At 60.1% G+C, this 19,264-nt stretch overlaps 1 protein-coding gene across 6 annotated transcripts in view; it reads left to right on the top strand.

The window, feature by feature from the left end:
• Nucleotides 1–17,268, top strand: part of KCNIP2 (potassium voltage-gated channel interacting protein 2) — a 47,626-nt gene extending 30,358 nt beyond the window's left edge. For 3 of the 6 annotated variants that reach the window (XM_030029975.2, XM_030029974.2, XM_041127499.1), the window contains exons 2-9: nt 11,374–11,469; nt 12,583–12,707; nt 13,118–13,187; nt 13,288–13,358; nt 13,884–13,991; nt 14,378–14,482; nt 14,754–14,816; nt 15,150–17,268. In XM_030029975.2, the coding sequence (XP_029885835.1) occupies nt 11,374–11,469; nt 12,583–12,707; nt 13,118–13,187; nt 13,288–13,358; nt 13,884–13,991; nt 14,378–14,482; nt 14,754–14,816; nt 15,150–15,197 (686 nt within the window). In that variant the 3' untranslated portion in view covers nt 15,198–17,268. Of the gene's footprint in view, nt 1–406; nt 5,344–11,373; nt 11,470–12,582; nt 12,708–13,117; nt 13,188–13,287; nt 13,359–13,883; nt 13,992–14,377; nt 14,483–14,753; nt 14,817–15,149 lie in introns of those variants that run through there. The other 3 variants (XM_030029978.2, XM_030029976.2, XM_030029979.2) reach the window with 2 other exon arrangements.
• The last annotated feature ends 1,996 nt before the right edge of the window (nt 17,269–19,264 follow it).

The following is a 19,264-nucleotide window of genomic DNA, read 5'->3' as shown; positions in this document are numbered from 1 at the left end:
CACAGGGTGAGGAGGTGACAGGCAGTTTGCCTGGTCCACTGGTGCCCTGGGATACTCCGTGTTGGTTCTGCAGTGCTGACTCTTGCACAGGCTGGGTGCGGCGGTGAATGCCAGCTCCCCTCCACACAGGGTGCCGATGTGCCCCTCGGCAGCTCCCCTGGGCTGCATCCTCGGCTTGGCCTTGCTTGGGGGTGAGGAGGGAGGGGGCAGACGGGGGGCTCTCTCCCTCTGGACCTGCAAACCTGCTTGCAGGGCAGGAAAGCTTTCATTACTGCTTAACTACTTGCTTTGTCCTGTGCTCCAGCAGCAGCACTCCTAGGCGGATCATGCAAGGAGGGAAACTGAGGCAGGGGCTGAGTTAACTCCCAGGTGTCCTGCCTGTGAGCCCTGGCAGGGAGGGCAGGCTGACTGTGCCCAGACTGGACCCCCCTCCCCAGTTCTGCTGGTCATTTGGGGGTGCCTCCCTGTGCATTTGCTTCCCCATGCAGCTGCTCGAAGCTTTGGACCAAAGTTGGTGGCATTGATTGCAGCTGCTCTGCAGCATGCTGGCTTCCAGCCGTGGTGGAGAGGGGGGAGGCAGAGAGCCCCCCGGCACCTGACAGCAACCCTGCTGGGGGGCACAGGACGAGACGGAGGCCACCCCTTGGCCTGTGGCTGCTCCTTGCCTGAGCCCTGCTCCTCCGTCCCCTGGGGCACACTCCTTGTCTCCCTGCAAATAGCTTTGCTCTGGCCTGGGCCAGGGCAAAAGTTTGGAGATGGGGTGTCCTTTGTCCAGCCTTGTCCCCGTCAGCCAGCACCCCTCCAGAGGGGACTGGGATGGGTGGTGGTGTGCCTGTCTCCCTTGAAGGACAAGCCTTACCACCAGTCCTCTCTTGTCCCCAGGAGGACGTGTTGTCACTGCGAAGCATGGGGAGGCACAGCCTGCCCTGTCCCCCCCCCCATCCCCACATTGTGGTGCTGTGGGTCCCTTTGGCCTGCCTGGAGATTCGCCCCAGCTGTGGTGGTGGGAGAGGGACCCAGGTGCCCCAGATTGGCAGCAATTGCTCCCATTGCCGAAAGGTGCCCAGAAGAGAGGGAAACGTGTTGTTTGAGGGGCAGAAATCAGCTGAGGTTGAGCTGTACTGAGCCCTGGGCACCATATGGGGAGTCCTGTGGGTGAGCAGCTGTGTGTTGGGATGGGGGTGAGGTGCTGCTGTGTGGGTCACCCCCCCTTGGCTTGGGAGGCAGCAGGTAGGAGATTTTGCTCTCTGGGGAAGGTCCCAGGCAGTGTCTGGAGCTGGGAAATGCTGAGTCCCCTCTGGGGGTTGTTTACCAGCCATGCCTGGGCCGGCAGTGACAGCCCAGGGACCGCAAAGAGCCTGAAACCGTACACTAATGGCTCGGGTCTGCTAATGGACACGGGGCCCCGCCACCCGCTCTGGAGCCATCAATACAGCCTGCCATGCTTCCCCTGCCCCGGCTTCTGCCCCGTGCCTGTGTTCTCTCTGGCCCATCCCTGCCGGTCCCCTGCCTGCGGCTGTCTCTCTGCCCAGGCTGTGCTGGTAGTGTCCTGGGGATGGGTTGTGCTGGGAGGTGTCGTGCCTCCACAGTGATGGGCTGGGGATGGAACATCTCCAGAGGAGACCAGAAAAATGCCCCAGCTCTGGGGAAGGGTTCAGTGGGAGCATCTGGCAGCGAGACCCCATCTGCCCCTGGGGGGACCGTGGAGGGAAGGAGGAAGATGTGGGGGAACTGAAGGCTTGGTGAGTTCTCAAACAGCTGGACGAGGCCCCAAACAAGCTGTCCTCCATTTGGAGCTGGCCCTCCTCTGAGCAAGGACAGGAGCACTGGTTGTCTGCACCCCCTTGCCCTGTCCCCTTTGCACTGTTGCACCTTGGACGCCACCGCAGCCTTGGTGGCATGGTTAGAGCCGCTGTCTGGCAGCAGCAGTGGAGCATCTCCTGTGGGCGTGCTATGCTCCAGGAACTTCAGGGGCGATGGATGCTGGAGCCAGTGTTGTTTACCAGCTAGTTAATCACTGATGGGCCATGTCACCCCACTGCTGCCCTGTGCCACCACGCCTGTCCCCAGCCCCGAACATCTCCTCGCAGAGCTGTCCATGCACTGCTGAGCTGCCCGGGGGGCTCCCAGCCCCCTTGCCAAGAGCCCGCTTCAGCCAAGCGCTTGGGAGGGGGCAGGCGAAGAGAAACACTATCGATTTTGGCTCTGAAGTGCAGCATCAATAATTCAGCGCAGAGCAATCGGTCCTGGCTGGGAGGAGGGGTGGGCGGGAGGTAAAAGTCGGGAGAGCTGCCCGCGTAGCCCGGCCTCAGATGAATATTAGATGAAGCTGCAGATTGTTATCGGCAGGATAACTGGTGCCTGCCTGGGGCTGGCAGGGCTGTCCCTGCCTTGGCCGGGTCAGGGCCTGTGCATGGGGCAGGCGGGATTGGGGGTGTCTTGGACATCCCCTGACATGGGGCGCACTGGCCCCTGCCTTCCCTGGGAGGCTGCTGCTGTCGCCTCAGAGCTGAGGATGTGGAGGGGGAAGTGGGGCTGGGGAGGGTGCCAAACGCCTCCAGAGTCTGGGGAGAAACGGGAGGGAGCAGCAGCCTGCATGGTTGCCACTGGTGCCCCAAAGGATGCCAGGCAGGACGGCGGTGGCAGCAAGCAGCATGGCCACCTCCCGGTGCTGGGCTCAGGGCAAGGGTCCCTCTGGAGAGGGGAGAGAACGAGCATCCCCACAGCACTGGTAAGGGCGAAGCCCCGTGCCAAGCCTGGCTTTCCTCCTGCTTTCCAGGAACCCCTTTGGCAGGAGCACGGCATCTTGGCTGCAGGAGAGACTGGCCCTTTGGGGCATGGTGCCGGGGGTCCCCAGGCTCAGGGCACCATCCAGCCTGGTGGGTCTGACAGACCCAAGAGATCAAGGTGAGCTGGCTGTGAGTGGGATAGGTCTTGGAGCATGGAAATCCAGCCTGGGACAGCTGCAGGTGCTCCAGGTTGAAGTTTGGGGTTCTCTGGGCTGGGATGCACCAGAGATTTCCCATGCGCAGTGGGTTTAACCCTTGCCTTTCCTTTTCCAAGGGCTGGCAGGCTTTTCAGCTGGCTGTTGGGCTGGGCAGGGTCTGGTGCCTGAATCAGGAGGGAGTTGCTCACTCATGGTGAGGGCTTGCAAAGCGGGAGGGGAAGGGGCAGAGATGTATGGTAGCCATGGCCGGGCTCTGAGTTTGGATCCCCGCATAGCTTTACACTCTGAGGCATGCTGTAGCTGGGCCGCATCCTGCCAGCACTGGGGTCTTGGAGAAGAAGGTCTCCCGGGGACTCTACTCTCTCCTCTGTGGAGCATTTTCCACATGCTCTGCACCGAGGGACATCAGACCCAGTCATTGCCATGGACACAGGATGGGCTGCGCTGTCTTGTCCTGCCTGGAGAGGGTGAAGCTGGGGGAGAAGGGGACTTGACCCTGGGTCGCCTTGGCTGTGACCCTCGCAGCTGGGGCCAGGGCAGGGCAGGTCTGCCAGCACCGAGCTCCTCAAGGACCGCAGTGCCCGCGGCACACACCCTGCCGACTCTGCCGCTGCGTGGTGTCACGTCCCGCTCAGCCCAGCCAGACGTAATTAGCTTGTTGAATCTCTTCTCCCTCCGGCCTCACGTTAATCACTTTTCACATTGCTTCCCTCCCAATTCCCTCTGGCCTGGCTTGCTCCTTTTGTTGCTGATGTGCCAGGAGAGGGGAGCAAGGGGACGCAGCTGGACATGGAGAAGGGACCCCACTCTGCTGCATCCTGCCCCAGAGATGGGCTCTGAGCCAGCGGACGGAGAGGCAGGGAGAACACTCAGCCACGGGGAGGTGAGAAAATTGCAGGCTAGAGAAAAAGCAATAAAGCTAGAGAGCAAGGGAGCTTGTTGGGACAGCCCTTCTTTGCAGCCCTGCTCTGCTGGTGGAGGATGAAACCTCAGAGTTCAATGGGAGAGGTCGGTTTGGAGCCGGCCTGGGGCTCTCTAGCGCAGAGCTGTGTTGGGCTGCACGGTGCTGTGAGAGCTCACCGGGGTCTCCTTTACCTCTCCCCTGTGAGGGGCAGGATTAGATCCCAGGACTGGGCACAGGTGGGAATAGCGGTGCCCTGGCCAGGGCTCTGCGGGGTTGTGGTCCCCGGAGTGCAGGCAGCAGGAGGTCTCACGCGCCGTCCGTGCCTGGCTGCAGCGTCCCCTCCCAGGGACGCAGGGAAATGTCTCATTCCCCATAGGTGCCTGCCCTGGGGCTTGCTGTGCCACTGGAGCAGGGGGTGGCCAGATCAGAAGCAGCTTTTAGGTGAGAGATGCGTAGAAAACCGGCTCAAAGAGACTTTCTAACAACCACTGCTGCCAGGCTGGGGTCTCTGCCCTGCTGCCCACAAGGCAGGGCTTTGAGTGGGCTGCAGGGAGTCCCCGCCCGGGCTGGTCACCCCGCCGTGCTCTCCTCCCTCTAGACAGCACCCCGGAGTGAAGTGGGGCACATTTCCCTCCAGCAGCAAGCGAGATACCCAGGGCTGGCAGCCCCCAGCTGTGGCTCCTCCCTGTGCCACAGATCTTGCATGGGGCTGTGACTTACTTGCTGGAGCGGAGAGGTGCGGATATTCCCCCAGGAGGTGAAGAGGGAAGAGGTGAGGGTGGCAGGTGTCAGTGGAGGTGATCGGCAGACGAAGCTGAGCTCTGAGGCCGGGAGCTCCTTGAGCTGTGCCGCGAGTGCGTGCAAGGTGGGGCACTGCTGAGGAACAGGTTTGGTGGTTTGGGATGGGGCAGAGGGGCTGGCCTGGGCAGGGCTGGTCCCTGGGCTGGGTGGCAGCAGTGTCCTGGGGGCAGTGAGCAATGAGCTCGAGGGTCCCTGCGTGTGGCTTGGCTCCAGGTTCAGTGCCACCATGCACTGCTGTTGGGGTGGGAGTCGGGGGCAGCTGAGCCTCTTCCGTTCACCCATCGGTACCAGCTCTGCACCCCTCCACGGTTTCCAGCGCTGTGGAGTGCCTGTGCCAGGTTGTGTAGGTGCAGGGCTGCCCTGGGGTGAGAGTTGACACCTAAGTCACTTCGGCAGTTGCGTGGGCTCCTTCCTCCCCTGCAGCCTGGGTGCCCTGAGGGACCCCAGAGGGTGCCGGGGCGGGAAGAGGGAGGGCCAAGGCAGGTCTCTCCTCCCCTGCCCTCCCCTCTCCTCCCTTGCTGGGTCTGTTGCTGCCAGACCAGCTGCCTGCTGGGGCTGCACGTCTGGGGGATGTCGGTTGCTGGGGCACCCTGGGACCCGCAGGGGCTGCAGATGGTGGGCATCATCCTGCTGCTCTGCTCCAGCCTCAAGCTACTCCATGCCCTGGGCATCATCGACCTGGCCAGGGGAGGTGGGACAGGGACAGGGACGGGGATGGGGTTGCAATGGGATGGGGCTGTTGTGGTGGAGGTGCTCCTCACCTGTCCCGGGGGCTGCAGGGTGGTTGGGGGAGGTTTGGAAGGATTAGTGTGTTTTGGGGCATTTGGGGGTCATTAGGGTGTGAGAGGGTGTCTAGGGTGTCCGGCAGCTTTATGGTTTAGGGAGCTGGAGAAGTGAGGGTGTCTGGGGGTTGGGATCTGGGGGTGTTTGGGCATGTTGGGGTGCTCGGGGGGGCACTGGGGAGCAGGGGTATCAGGGATGTTGGGGTGGAAATATCTGGGGACATTGGGATGTGGGATGCAGGATGCTAGAAAGTTAGGGTGCCTGGAAGCATTAGGGTGGGGGATATCTGGGTCTGGAGGCATTGGGGTGCAGTGATGTGTGGGGTGCTGTGGGACTGGGACTATCTGGGGTATTGGAGTCTGGGCGCACTGGGATGCAAAGGACTGGGCTTTGAAAGATGATGGGGAAAAGCTGCAGGTGACTGGGGCTGGGGAAACAAATGGGAGCTGGGGGCAAGGAGCGATGGATGTGGGGTATGGCACCATGCAGGGGAAAGCTTTCCCCACTGCTGCAGGAATTGGCAGCTATGGGGGGAGCGTGGCTAAAAAAGCCTGGAGCCCCTGGCCCCTTCGTTCTCCCTGTGGGGCTGTGCCAGAGTTGCGGAGGGAAGGGGCTGCTGTCGGTGCTGAGCTCCCTTGATTGGCAGGTGGATGCTGAGGACAGGGCTGGATATGGCCAGACAAGAGGATCCAAAACATGCCAGAGCGAGGGATGCACGACCCGTTGGTTGTGCCTGGCGAGGATGGGAGAGCAGAGAGCTGCACAGTGCTGCTGCTTTGTCTCCTTTGGCTGCCTTCCTTGGCTGTGCCACAGACAGTCCCGGCTCACACAAGGGCTGCCAACAGACTTTGCATGAGTGCAATTTGGGGTTTGTTTGCCCCCATCCCCTCTGCCTCCTGGCTGGTGCTGGAGATGCTGTAAGATGAAGGGGCTGCAGATCATATCCACTTGGGCAGCCAGGTCCTGGGAAGGCAGCTGGGATGGGAGGATGCGCGGATAGGAGTAATCAGGGGAGCAATTAGTGGCTGAGCAGAGGGAGGGAAAGAGGGCACTGTGCCCAGGAGGTGCTTTCAACCCCTTTGTAATGGAGGATGTCCCTGAGCTGCCTGGGATCTGGCTGGGCTGTGGCTGAGGCATGTCTAGGCTTCATCCCTGTGCCTTACTGTGGAGGGTATGGATGGCATCTGGGTAATGGGTATGCAGAGCACCAGCTCTCTTATGGGACACGCTGCCTGCAGCCAAGAGGAGCTGCTGCTTTGTTGGGGCATTTTTGGGGTAGCTCCTCTGGCATGGCACCTTGGGTGCGCCGGTTTCTGCTGCCAGAGACGTTCCTGCCATGGAGGTGGCGATGGGGACAGGGCAGGATGTGTCCCTGCACCCTCCCTGGGTTTTGCAGCAGGGTGATGCACATGGCTGTCCCAGTCCCGCAGCCTTACCTGCTCTGTTTGGGGAGCCCCTGAGCTTCACTGTCCCTTGGCACCTGTATCCCGTCCTATTCTCTCCTTGCAACGTTTCATACGTGGTGTGGCCTGAGAAATTATTATTCTGCCAACATCTCCTTTGGGCACAGCTAAGCTGTCTGGGAGCACTGTCACTGGGGATGGGAATGGGGACAGCACTGCTGTGAGCCCTGCTCTGCTCTGCAGCCCCTTCTGGCCCATGCCCCCGTCTCCCTTTGGGGCCTGCTTGGCACGAGGGTTGTGCAGCCACTCTCTTCCCTCTGGCACCAGGGAACATCCTGGTCCTGAGTCTCTGCTGTCCCATGAACTGTAGGTCTCACTCGGCAGCTTTGCTGCTCGCAGCTCCTTCAGCCCTGCTGGATCTGGGTGTCCGGGCTGAGGCTGCCCCTGTCCCACCACCAGGACAGGGACTCTGTCCCCTGCCCTGGGAGATGCCAGCTCTGATTTCATTCCCCTAATGGATGACCGTCTGGCCCCAGTGGCTGCTGCAGGCACCTTGGTCCTGGTTACACTCAGCTCTGTCACCGCTGACTGATGAGGGTCATTTGCAGAGCTGCTGCTGGTGGGACCCATCCTGACCTGCCCCGGGGCGGCTGGGCGAGCTCACTATCTCTGCCTCTTGCTGGCCTTCACTGCAGACCCTGGAGAGCTGTGGTCCTCCTGAGCGGGAGGTGGCACTGCCCGAGGCTGGGCACTGTGGAGAGGGAACAGAGCCAGGGGCTGGTGGACCCTGCTTGGAGGTGAGCCCTGGACAGAGATGATTGTGAGCCACAGCTAGGGGAAGCTGGGCTCAGCGTCACTGCCTGGATGGACCCAGAGCCATGGCCTAGCAGGGGAGCTTGGGGATGTGCCTCTGGCCTCCCAGGAAAAGATGATGCTCTGAAAGGGGATGGAGGCTCTTCTACTGAAAAGAGTGTGTTCTGGGAACTGCTCACCCCTTCCCCATGCTCCCCTGGGGAACCCTTCCATGGGCCCCCCCTGCCATGCCCCTTCTTCTGGGTCATCGCCCTACCCTGGCTGGGGTTTGCCTTCCTGCTTCCCAGCCAGGCTATCTGAAAAGGCAGAGGGTCCCCTTGCCCAGCTGCCTTCTGCCACCTCAGCCTGCTCCTAGGGCAGGGTGCTGGGGCAGATTGTCCCTTGGGTACCAGCTCCTCCTGACCTTCCTACTGACCTGTTGTTGCCCCACAGGGCCAAGCAGGGGCTGTGGGAGCTGCATGACCCACACCGTGGCTGCTGGTGCTCTGCTCCCATCCTGGAATGGTGCTGTGCTTGGGCACTGAACTGGGGACACTGGGGAGGTCTCACCGCTGTGAGATGCACATCTTCCACTCATTGTGATGAAGCATTTATTGATGGGTTACTGAGAGTGTGTGTGTGGGTTTAGCACTGCCTGTTGGTTTGTTATTGTAGGGTATTTTCTAGCAGGAGGGTGCTGTGGAAGGGGTCAGTTGGTCTTCCCAGCCAGCTGTCACTGGGAGGGCGCTGGTGGCTGTGGCTCTGTGGGGAGGGCAGGGACATGATTATGCATTGGGCTGACCCTGGCTCCTGCTTTCTCTCTGGGGAGACCATGGAGCAGCCCAGGCTTGGGTCCTCCTTGGGAAGGGGGGTGTCAGCCCAGCAGCATGTAATCCCCCAACACAGCGGCATTGGCTGCATCCAGCCCCCAAGGACACATCAGTTGCTGGTGCCTCAATACAAAGTGGTCCGCGGCCATCCTGGTGGTGGTCACTGCTGGGGTCAGGGATCCACCCCCTGTGGGCCCCTTCAGAGCCAGTGTCCAGCAACCTCCAGAATTCATTTCAACAATGTGTGGAGGTGGGGATGGGAAATCCCTTCTGCTTTTGGTGCTGCCCAAGGATGGAGGTTTGTGTGTGTGTTCGTGTGTGTTTTGAAGTCACTGGGCTATGGAGTGATGCATGGGCAGCGACAAGCCAATTAACCTGGCAGACCTCCCACCACAGATAAAACACTGCCAGCCCTTTCTGTTGGCTTGTTTTGTGCCAGCCACTTGATGGCTCTTGCAGAGGGGTGGAGGGCAGAGTGACATCTGGAAAAGGAGCTGTCACTGGCAGGGACAGGGCTTTGTGCTGCGGACAGCCCGTGCGCCCAGTGCGGCAGCATGTGGCAGGGCTCTGCTCCCTGTCTTTGGGCAGAGCTGTTTCCCAGCAAGGGGGAGACCAGGGAGCCCCCAGACTTGCTCGCAGTTTGGATGCCAGGGACAGAAAGGGGACAGTGTGTCCTCCCCAGCAGAGCCCTCAGGCACACCAAAGCCAGGACAGCAAAACCCCAGCCCTGGTCACCCCTCTCCTGTTGTTAAGCTGCATGTGCTGAACGTGCTCCCTCCCCTGCCCCGGGGCCCCTGGAATCGGGCCCTCTTCAGTTTCCTCCTTAAGAAAACACCCATGTTCTTTATTTTTTTTTTTCTTTTTCCTTCTTTATAACAAACTAAAGTGTAACTTGCACCCGACCTGACCTACTGCACGTGCCTATACCTGCTGCCCCTGTGAGTCCAACCACAGTTTACTCTCTGTTGCATCTCTCTCGCTGTGTGTTTCCCTCCTGCCCTGCTCCCTCCCCTGGTCCACCACCCTGGCGTTGGGTGTTGCTCTGCCCACCCTGTCCCTTCCCCCTGGGCAGAGGGGCCGCTCCTGCCTCCCAGGTCTGTTCCCACAGCTCGGCTCTGCCAGAGGGACCTGGCCCCAGAGTGTCTTTGGAAGGCTGAAAGGTGCAATTTCCCTTTCTCTCTGCAAATTAAAGCCCTGGAAAAGTAACTGGGCCAAAATCATGTTTTATGCACAACTGATGCCTGCTTCTAGGAAGGAAAAAGCCTCTTTCTTCACCTGCCTGCAAACTTCAGAGCAGACAGGAGCTAGGCTGCGCTGTCCTGCCAGCACCAGGATCCTGGCCCTCACCCTTGTCCCTGTCACTCCGTGACAAATGTCGGGGGGTGCATTTGTGCACCCCTACACATTTGCACGACACTGGCACCCTGATGTGGATGCCACTTCCCTGGGGACAAGTTTGCCATCTCCAAGTAGCTTTGTGCGATGTCCTGCTGGGACAATGACCTCCTGGAGCTGTTCTCCATTGCCCCAGAGGGATGGAGCTGCCTGCCCCAGCCTGCTGCCTTGGTGTAAGCTCAAAGGGTCCCAGGTCCTGCCTGTGGGCACTCAGGGACCAACCTGCCTAGCAGGGGCTGCTGGATGTGGACCCACGTCCCTATCCTGGAGCTGGGTACCACGCAGCACCGTTTATCCAGCACCTGGGGCTCAGCTCAGTCCCACAAGGCTGAGAAAGCTGCCAGAGAAGCCCCATCTGCTAGCCCCCTAGAGAAACAACCCCAAAACCAGGCCTTGGGATGCGTAGGCGTTGTGACCTGCTGCTTGCAGATGTCCAGGGCGCTTGGAGCAAACGTGGTGTCAGCGGAGCCCCAAAGGGACTTTGCACCTTTCGTCCCATTGGTGCCCCACACTGCTGTCTGCCTCCCTTTGGGGGCTGGAGCCCAGCACGGCCTTCATCCTCTCCTCTTCCTCCCCTCCCTGCCTGCGGTGTTAGTCCTGCGCTGAGTTTGCTGGCTTGAGGCACTGCAGAGCCCTGTGGGAAGGGAGGGAGCGGGTCTGCAGTTGTGGGGCAGCACCAGCTGGGAGAGATGGGGCTGAGCAAAGCCACTGGGGTCCAGACAGAGGAATTGGGGGTGGCGGGGGGGTCTGTGCAGTGCGGGGACCTGCTATTAATGCAGGTCCACTTGGAAGCAATGGCCATGGGCCAGGCTGATGTGGGGAGCCCCTCACCCTGCCCCATAGCCTGGACAAGGCAAAGCCCTCAGCCCCATTCCCCTTCTGGCTGTCTCAAAGCAGGTCGCCAGGCTCGGATCCCAGTGCCGCGCTGGGGTGCATGCCGCAGTCTGGGCTGCATGGCTGCATTTGGCGCATGCTTCGTGTTCAGCCGTCGGGTGCCAGCAGGATCAAACCCAGCCCCGAGCTCTGGGGAGGATGCAATGCCCTGGCTCAGCCGCAGGCTGTTTCTTGGGCTCTGTCCTGCCCTGCCTCCCTGCACAGCCCCGCAGGGAAGGGAGCGTCCTCAGGGAGCAGGTATTTGGCCTCAAGGCTAAAGGGCAGAGTCCAGCCCTGCCATCTCCCGGGTCTCTGGGCTGCTGGATGTCTCCAGTGCATCCCAGCATGCTCCGATGGGAGGGTGCAGAGGTGCTGGGTGTGGGTAGCCCAGCAGGGTTGCCCCTTTGCCATCCCCATCCTTCCCAAGGAGGGAAACTCCAGTGCTGGGTTTGTCCTGGGATGAAGCCAAAAGGCCGAGGAGAGCCTGGGCTGGGCTTTGCCTTCCTGCTCCTCCAGCCTCATGCTGCATGTGCTGCCTCCGGCCCCGCTCGCCCTGTGCCGGGTGCCAACCCTACTGCCTGCTGGGTCTGGGAGCTGCTGCTCTGTTAACTCTTCTTCTGCTTGGTGACTCCTTCTTTCTTCCAGGCAACCCGCCAGGCCAAACTAAAAAAGCGCTGAAGCAGCGATTCCTCAAACTGCTGCCCTGCTGCCGGCCCAAATCCATCCCCTCGCTCAGCGAAAGCAAGTGCTTCTTCTTGCCTTTGTGTGTGTGTGTCCCCGGCGGTGCTGCTGCCTGCCCTCCGCCCTGGCCCGGCCCGCGGGAAGGGGACGCCTCCACCATCCCCTGCCCTGGGTTTGGGGCTGTTAGGATCAGTCCTGCCCCAGAGGGGTCCGATCTGATGGGCTCTGCACCCACCTCTGTCCTCGCCTGCTTCCAGGCTGTTTTTCTCCTTCTCCAGCTCCCCGGAGCGACTCCCACAGGATGCACAGTGGCGAGACCCGCTCTGGAGCTGGCTCAGGGCAGCGGGACCCTGCCAGCACTGATTTAAGGGCTGGGGGGTTGTTGCTCAAAGCTCAGTGTCGGTTTGGAGATGGAGGTGTGATGGGAGGGGTGAAAGGGGCTGAGCAGGGAGTGAGCGCAGAGCTGCCCAGAGCCCCCTACCCGCCCTGCACCGGGTGTGCTTGGCCCCTCGGTGAGCCCGAGACCCTGGCTGGGGTGTCCCCCTGCCCCACGGTGTGAGCTGATCCCCCTGGGAGAAGAGGTGAGTATGGAGGGGCAGGGGCTAATCCACCCCACAGAGGGGGGGTATCCGCTGTGGACCCACAGCCCCTCTCGGTTGCAGTGGGTTCTGGCGGTGCTGGCTGCTGTGGGCAGGGGTTGTGTAGCTTGCCAGATGGTGGGGAGAAGCCATCGATGAAGGGCCAGTACAGTGGGCAGGATGGGGTCTAGACAAGGGGGGGGGGGGGGCATTTGGGGCGGGGGGTTCTGGTGGGCAGCTCTCCTGCTGGACATGAGCCCCAGTGCAGCACAGACCTGTGGGACGTCCACAGTCTCGGCTCTGCAGGGCAGATGTCTGTGCTGGGGGGATGAGAAGGGTGGGGAGGAGGGGTCTCAGCACTGGGGGGTTTGCCCACTGTCAGCCACTGGTCTGCTCCCAGGGTGTCTCTGAGTGTCCCTTGCTGGCACAGACCCAACTCCAGCTGAGCAGGGAACCCCAAAAATGTGTCATCCCGGGCAGGTGTGAGATGATGGGGTGTACTGTGCAAGGTGCCTCTCCTGCCCGCCCAGCACGGCAGGGCAGGGCAGGACAGTGCTGGCCTCAGCCGCCCTCTCTTCCCCTGGGTTCCTTGCAGACAGCGTTGAGGATGAGTTTGAGCTTTCCACCGTCTGCCATCGCCCCGAGGGGCTGGAGCAGCTCCAGGAGCAGACCAAGTTCACCCGCAAAGAGCTGCAGGTCCTGTACCGAGGCTTCAAGAACGTAAGTACCCCTTGACCAGCTTTGCTAGCCCCTGCTCCGCTGCCATGTCCACCTCAGCAGGTGCTTTGTACCTGGTGGTGCCTCGGGTTTGCAAAGGCTTTCGGGACCTTGGGGTTGAAGTTTATATCAGGCTACAGCCTGATCCCACCTCCAGGGAGCTCAGTGGGAAGGCCTGATCCTGTGCTCCATCCCTTGGGTGCAGAGAGGCCCCTCCCTGGGTGCCTGGGATGCAGAGCCCCTCCAGCGAGGGGTGCAGCCCACAAAATCAGGGAGATGTTCCAAGCAGAATTACCAGCTGCCCCACCAGGGAGCACAGGGCCAGTGCGCAAGGCAAGGGAGCCGCAGGGATTTAAGGGGGTGCTCAGGCCCTCTCCACAATGTGGAGGTGACGCTGCGGCTTGCCCTGGCAGGAGTGCCCAAGTGGCATCGTCAATGAAGAGAACTTCAAGCAGATCTACTCACAGTTCTTCCCACAGGGAGGTGAGTGCCCATCCCTGTCCCCATCCCCATGCCCTGCATGGGTGCCTCTGTGGGGCGGGGGGTCACACAGCACCCCCTCACACTGTCTGCCTCCCCCCAGACTCCAGCACGTATGCCACCTTCCTCTTCAACGCCTTTGACACCGACCACGATGGCTCCGTCAGCTTCGAGGTGAGCTGTGGCTGAGGTGGGGATGGCAGTGGGGCAGGGAGGGCACAGCCTTTCAGGTACCACAGGCTGGGCTGAGCAGCATTGCTGTTCCAGATGGATGGAGAGCTTCGTAGGGGCTGGTGGAGTTTATTAAATTCCCAGAGGCAATGGAAAAACAGTGAAAAGCAACAAAAAGGGGGCTTTCTCTATTTTCTGGCTAGTGTCTTGTAGGTACCCAGACTGTCAGGCACAGCCATGGCTGGGTCTTGTTCAGGCTTTGACTGAACAGCAGGTCCTGATGCACGTTGTCCTCATGGGTGCTGTGACCCAAGGGACTAGTGTGGGACTTATCTGGGGACAAGCAATCAGTTTTCCCCAGGCTCTTTTTGATACTCAATGTTTTCCTTGTCAGCCCAGCCCCGGGGCACATCTGCTTTGGGGCCAAGTTCTCCCTCTGCAAGAGGGACTAGCAGGGCTGTGCCCTCTGTGTCCATGAGACCCTTTGTGGCTGCAACTTCCATCTGCCTGCCTTGTCCTTCCCTGCAGGACTTTGTGTCTGGACTGTCCATCATCCTGCGGGGCACCATTGACGATCGCCTGAACTGGGCCTTTAACCTCTACGACCTGAACAAAGATGGCTGCATCACCAAAGAGGTGGGATGGGGGGATCCAGGCTGGTCCCCAGGGCCAGCGCAGGTCTGCGCCCAGCAGGGACGAGGGGGTGTTGGGTGAGCTCTGGAGGAGGGGGGGGGGGGGGGGGGGTGTCAATATTTACTGAGCTCAGCTTTGCAAACAGGTCCCTCTTGGACCCCTGGCGCTGGTGTGTCTCTGGGGTGGAGGGTGGATGAGGCATGTGCTGCTCTGGGGCTCCATCACACAGGCAGGCACACACACGGCCCCACACTATGCATGGAGCCGGCAGGAACACACCGGAGTACCCCACAGCTCCTTCAGGAGCATCACGAAAAAGGTGTGGGTTGGGGACCAGGCGGAGGCAGAGCCCTGTGTTGACCTTGCAACCCTGCTCCCCTACCCTCCAGGAAATGCTGGACATCATGAAGTCCATCTACGACATGATGGGCAAATACACGTACCCGGCCATGCGGGAGGAAGCACCCCGGGAGCATGTGGAGAACTTCTTCCAGGTGAGCTGAGCACATCCCAGGGAAGCAGAGCTCCAGCACAGAGCCAGTGGCTGCCCAAAACCTGGCACGGTACACCCCACACTGGGGATGAAGCAGGGCTATACTGGAGCCAGGGAGAGAAAAGGCCATCCTGGTCCTACTGGGTGCTTCGGGATGGCTGGGGCAGGAGTGCACTGTGTCCAGCCCCTGCGGGACCTGGGTAGGTGGTGCTGGGCTCTCCCTGGGGCTGGGACTGTCCCTGCCATGCCCCCTGTGCTGTGCTTCTCTTCAGAAAATGGACCGAAACAAGGACGGTGTGGTGACAATCGAGGAGTTCCTGGAGTCCTGCCAGAAGGTAAAGCCACCAGGCAGCTCTGCTTTGGGGCTGGGCCACCTCCTGTCCCTTGGGCACCTCTGTCCCCCCATTGCCCTCCTGGCAGAGAGGGGGTCAATGCAGGGCTCCCAGGGGCAAGGCTGGGGCTCTACTTTGGGAACTGTATCCCTGCCGGCATCCTTGTGCAGATGAGGAGAGCTGTGCACCCCAGTAGGGCTTGGAAACTGCCTGTAATCCCTGGGCCTCTCGTCCCATGGGTCAGAGCTGCCATGAGGGTAAAAGCCAGGCTTTGGGGGAGCTGCCCAGATTGCTGTCCCGTGCCCAACCCACTTGCTTCCCACCTCCTCCACGCAGGATGAGAACATCATGCGGTCCATGCAGCTCTTCGACAATGTGATTTAGCTCCCGGACCTGCCTCCAGCCGAGCTCTCCTGCCACCGGGCCCAGAACCTGCTTCTCTCTCGACTTTTCCTTCGAGCCTCCCCTCTGCTGGCTGCACAGACACCCCTGTGGGAAGGGGCCTCCCTTCCTGAAGATGTGGTCGGTGCCGGGATCTTCCCTTCCCCCTGGGCTGGCTCTGCTTTCCTTGGGGGATCCCAAGCAGGTGCTCCCAGATGTCGGAGCATGGGCACGGCTGGCACGGGGCAAGCGTTTGGCCTGGATGGACCTCCCTGCACCCGTTCCTGGTGGGAAAGCTGCAGCCTCGGGCTGCGATAGAGGCTTCCCCCGTGCACAGCACCCCGTGCAGCCACGGCTCCCCTACCCCGACCCTCCCCAGCCTCGGGAGCCCCCAGCACCGGCTCCAGCCTAAATCCTCCAGCGACGCTGTCTAGAAACAAATAAAGTCTTGCAACAGGCTCCAGCAACTCGGCTTCCCCCCCTGCCCCGGCTGTGCCTTGCAGTGGGGACCGTGTCCGGCATGTCGGCTGTGAGCCGCCGGCCACCCTCCTTCCCCAGCCCTTGGGCCAGTGGGTGGGCAGAGGGCTGTGCCCGGAGAAGGCAGTCGCACGGGCTCTCGGGGCTCATCGCTGCATGAGCTGTGGCAAGCAACCCCTGATCCTGGGGGGCCTGGTTAGACCTAGGAGGCTCATCCTGATGTGGGGACAGGGGACACTAAAGGCACCCAGAGGTGCACTGGTCCCCCAGGATGAAGGATGCTGGGCTGGGAGACCTGCACCCTCAGCCCTCATCCCTCAAGTTCGGGGTGCTGGCACACAGGGGACCTCAGGGACCCACTTTGAGGCTCCAATGGAGAGCTACCCTTCCTACCCCTCCCTAAGGACACCGCAGCCAGGGTATGGGTCCACGTGGAGCAGGGAGGTGTGCTGGGCTCCAGTGGCCGCCCTGGCCCTTGGGCCTCACGGCCATGCTCCCGGCATCGTTTCTGCTGACCTTCCCCTGTTCCTGTGCCCTGGCCTGCCCCAGCCCATCCGCTGCCTTGGAGGCTGGGGAGAGAGGAATGGGGCAGAGAGGTGTCCCCACAGGCATAGCCCTGTGCTGGGGGCATTGCTGAGCTGGCAGCTCCTTGGGGAGAAAGTTGAGGCTGGGGCCAGCCAGGAGTCGTTGCTGTGCTGCTGGCAGGCTGGAGGGTCACCTTGGAGCAGGGCAGGCTCAGCTCCTTCTCCCGGCATGGCCATGTGAGAGCCTGCCTGGGGACGCTGGGGATGGAGCCAGCACCCTGCAGTTCCCCATGTCTTTGTCACGACCAGCTCCTCAGAGCTGGGTATGTGCAGGCAGGTCTGTCCTGCCTGTATACCCCTCCGAGTCATAGCTGGGACAGTGATGCCCATGGGCTAATGGCCCTATGCCAACCCCAGAAGCCCCTCCGTGCAATCCCACAGGCATTGGGAATGTACCCAGCCCCGGCAGCTGCCTGCTCAGCTGCTCCAGCCTCTGCATCCTTAGCAGCCAAGGGCGATTGGGGCTGGCCCAAGCTGCGGAGTCTGGGATCAATGGAGAAGGGGTGAGCAAGGACCATGCTGGGCCAGGCCCCAGATCCAGGCTGAGCCCCTGGTGTCGGAGCCATTAGAACCAACCCCCAGGGCCCTGCGCCAAAGCTATGGGGCTGCTCCCCAGTGGGACCATCCCTGGCCCAGCCCTTGCAGACATGATGTGTTTTTTATGTTCATTTAACACATTGTTCATCTCACAGTCCTGTTCCTGGGTTTGCTGTGGGGCTGAGCTCCCACTTAAAGTCTCCCAAGGGTGAGAGGGCAGGTATCCTGACCCTTACCCCTCCTGTCTCCTTCTCCCCATCCTCCCTCCTCCCAGGCTCTCTGGGGTACCCACCGTCCCCCGCCACGTGGAGCAGATGCCGCCTCCTCCCTCACGCTGCAGGTCGCATGGCGTGACCCCCTGCCCCGGGGCATGGTGACCCACAACCCGCTTGGCATCTCCAGTCTGTATATTTTGTATTATAACAATAATATGGGTTAAAAAAAAAACCAAAAAAACCAATAAAATCTAACCACAATCGCTATGCACACCACCGTTATGTCTTTGCATCTGTCAGCTGTCTGGGAGGGGCAGGGAAAATAGGGGCTGAGGGTCTCTGCAGAGGGTTGGCAGCCTTTTTGCAGTGCTGCAGGGTGCTCTGCCTGGGTGCTCTGGGAGATTGCACGGGGGACGAGGTGTGCGCTGAGCTGGCCAGGGTTCCAAACAGCCTGGCAATGCCATCAATGGCCCCATAAATAGTCTTTGCCCTGCTAAGAGGCTGTAGCTTTAGGCTAACAGGGTCTTACAGCAAGCGTGTCAGGTCTCAGGAGTGGGGCTGTCAGGTGTGTTTTCAGCTTGCCATGAGATGCTGCTGGGTGCTGCTTGGGACCAGGTGGGGTGGCCCTTATTAGGATGTGGCATTTAAGGCTGAGCTAACAGGAAGATGGGTAGCTACTGCCTTGAAGAGGTGGGTATGGACTGGAAAGAGGTTTTTCTTAGGGATGTGAACTGATGTGCAAACACTGGTCCTTGGAAAAGTGCAGCCTTGTAGACCTGGGAAAAATGGCTTGAAGCAAAACAAAGAAGAAAAAAGAAGCAGGTGAGTAAGAAACCAGTGGAACAGGATAATGGACCTGATGTGGGACAGTGACACCCTCCAGCATTATGCAGTATGTGTTCCATGAACTGAAAGCTCAATGTGAAGAGCTGCTGGAGACCCAAACGTCTTAAAGGGTTGGGCTCTATTTATGGGGGAATTGCTATCATGGGACTGGGAAAACTGTGAGTCTGCTCGTTCCAAAGCCTCTGACTCCCCAGGGACCTTTTTGACCTGCTGGCAATCACCCAGGTCCACGTACAGCAGTATGAATGGGCCTGAGTGCATTTTCCCTTCTAACCCATACTTAACAGTATATTGTATTCCCTATGAGCTCTGCTTGGCTGGTTGCTACTTTGGGCGATGCCAGCCGTGGGCTTGATGTGCCCTCATGGCACAAGGATGCTGTGAGCCACTGATGGGGTCCCTTGGGTCCCTCTGCCCAGGACAAAGGGCAGGAAAGGGACTGGGGTGACAAGGAGAAAAAGTGTGCTGTGGGGCTTACTCAGCCTTCAAATGCTGCCATAGCCTTTTCACACCAAATGGGAATAGGTTTGGGCAGGGATCATTGCTGGTAGCTATGGGGTGGGGAGGCAACTGGTCCCCTGGGAGCCAAAAAATAATCTCTGCTTAGCTCCCCCCTGGGGCAGGCCCTGGGGGAAGGGGCTGAGGGCAGGGAGGACTGGATCAGTCCCTCCAGGTGTGTCATCAGTTCATTATGAGAAGCTGCTGTGTGAGGCAGGGCTTGGGACCTGGTGTCCCTTGTTAGGATGTGGCATTTAAGGGTAGGTAACAGCAAAGCTGTTGGGCCTATGCTGAGAGCAGAGGTAGGAGCTGATGGGTGCTTGGAAAAGGGCAGCCTTGTGTTGTTTTGAGCTATCTCTTTCCCAGCTTTCAGAGGAAAAAAGAATAGTAGTTACATGGGAAAACAGCTGAGCAACTGGATGAGGCAGCTGATGCAGCCTGGGGCAGTGATTCACTCCAGCATCCTGAATATTGCCTAGAAACACAAACATCTTGTAGAAGGATTGAGATCCCAACACTGTGGGAACCGTTACTGCGGTATTATTTCGGCACAAAGCTGTGAGCATGATGGCTGCTTCAGGGTCCCTTCTGACCTAGCAGCCAGCGGCCCAGCTCTGCATACAGTGGTGAGAGTACTGTGTATTTTCCACCCAAATTTTGTGGATTTCTCCTCTCTAAATCCTTTCATAATGTCTTGTTGCACATTAACACAATTCAGCTAGTTACTATTCAGGGCAGCAGTACAATTGCTATTTTTGCTCTTTGAAAGCTTTAGATTGGACGTGATGGTAACTAGAGATGCTCCTTGGCCAGGGTCTTTGCTGCAGCTTCCTGAGCATGGATATAGATGGAGCCAGAAACGCAGCTGTCTTGGGTTTCTCATGCAAAAATATCACCAGCAGAAATAAGCTTG

This window comes from Aquila chrysaetos, chromosome 11 (assembly GCF_900496995.4).
Source record: "Aquila chrysaetos chrysaetos chromosome 11, bAquChr1.4, whole genome shotgun sequence".
Taxonomy (NCBI): Eukaryota; Metazoa; Chordata; class Aves; order Accipitriformes; family Accipitridae; genus Aquila; species Aquila chrysaetos.
Note: the sequence above shows the minus strand (reverse complement) of the source record. Positions and strands in the feature narration are given on the sequence as shown.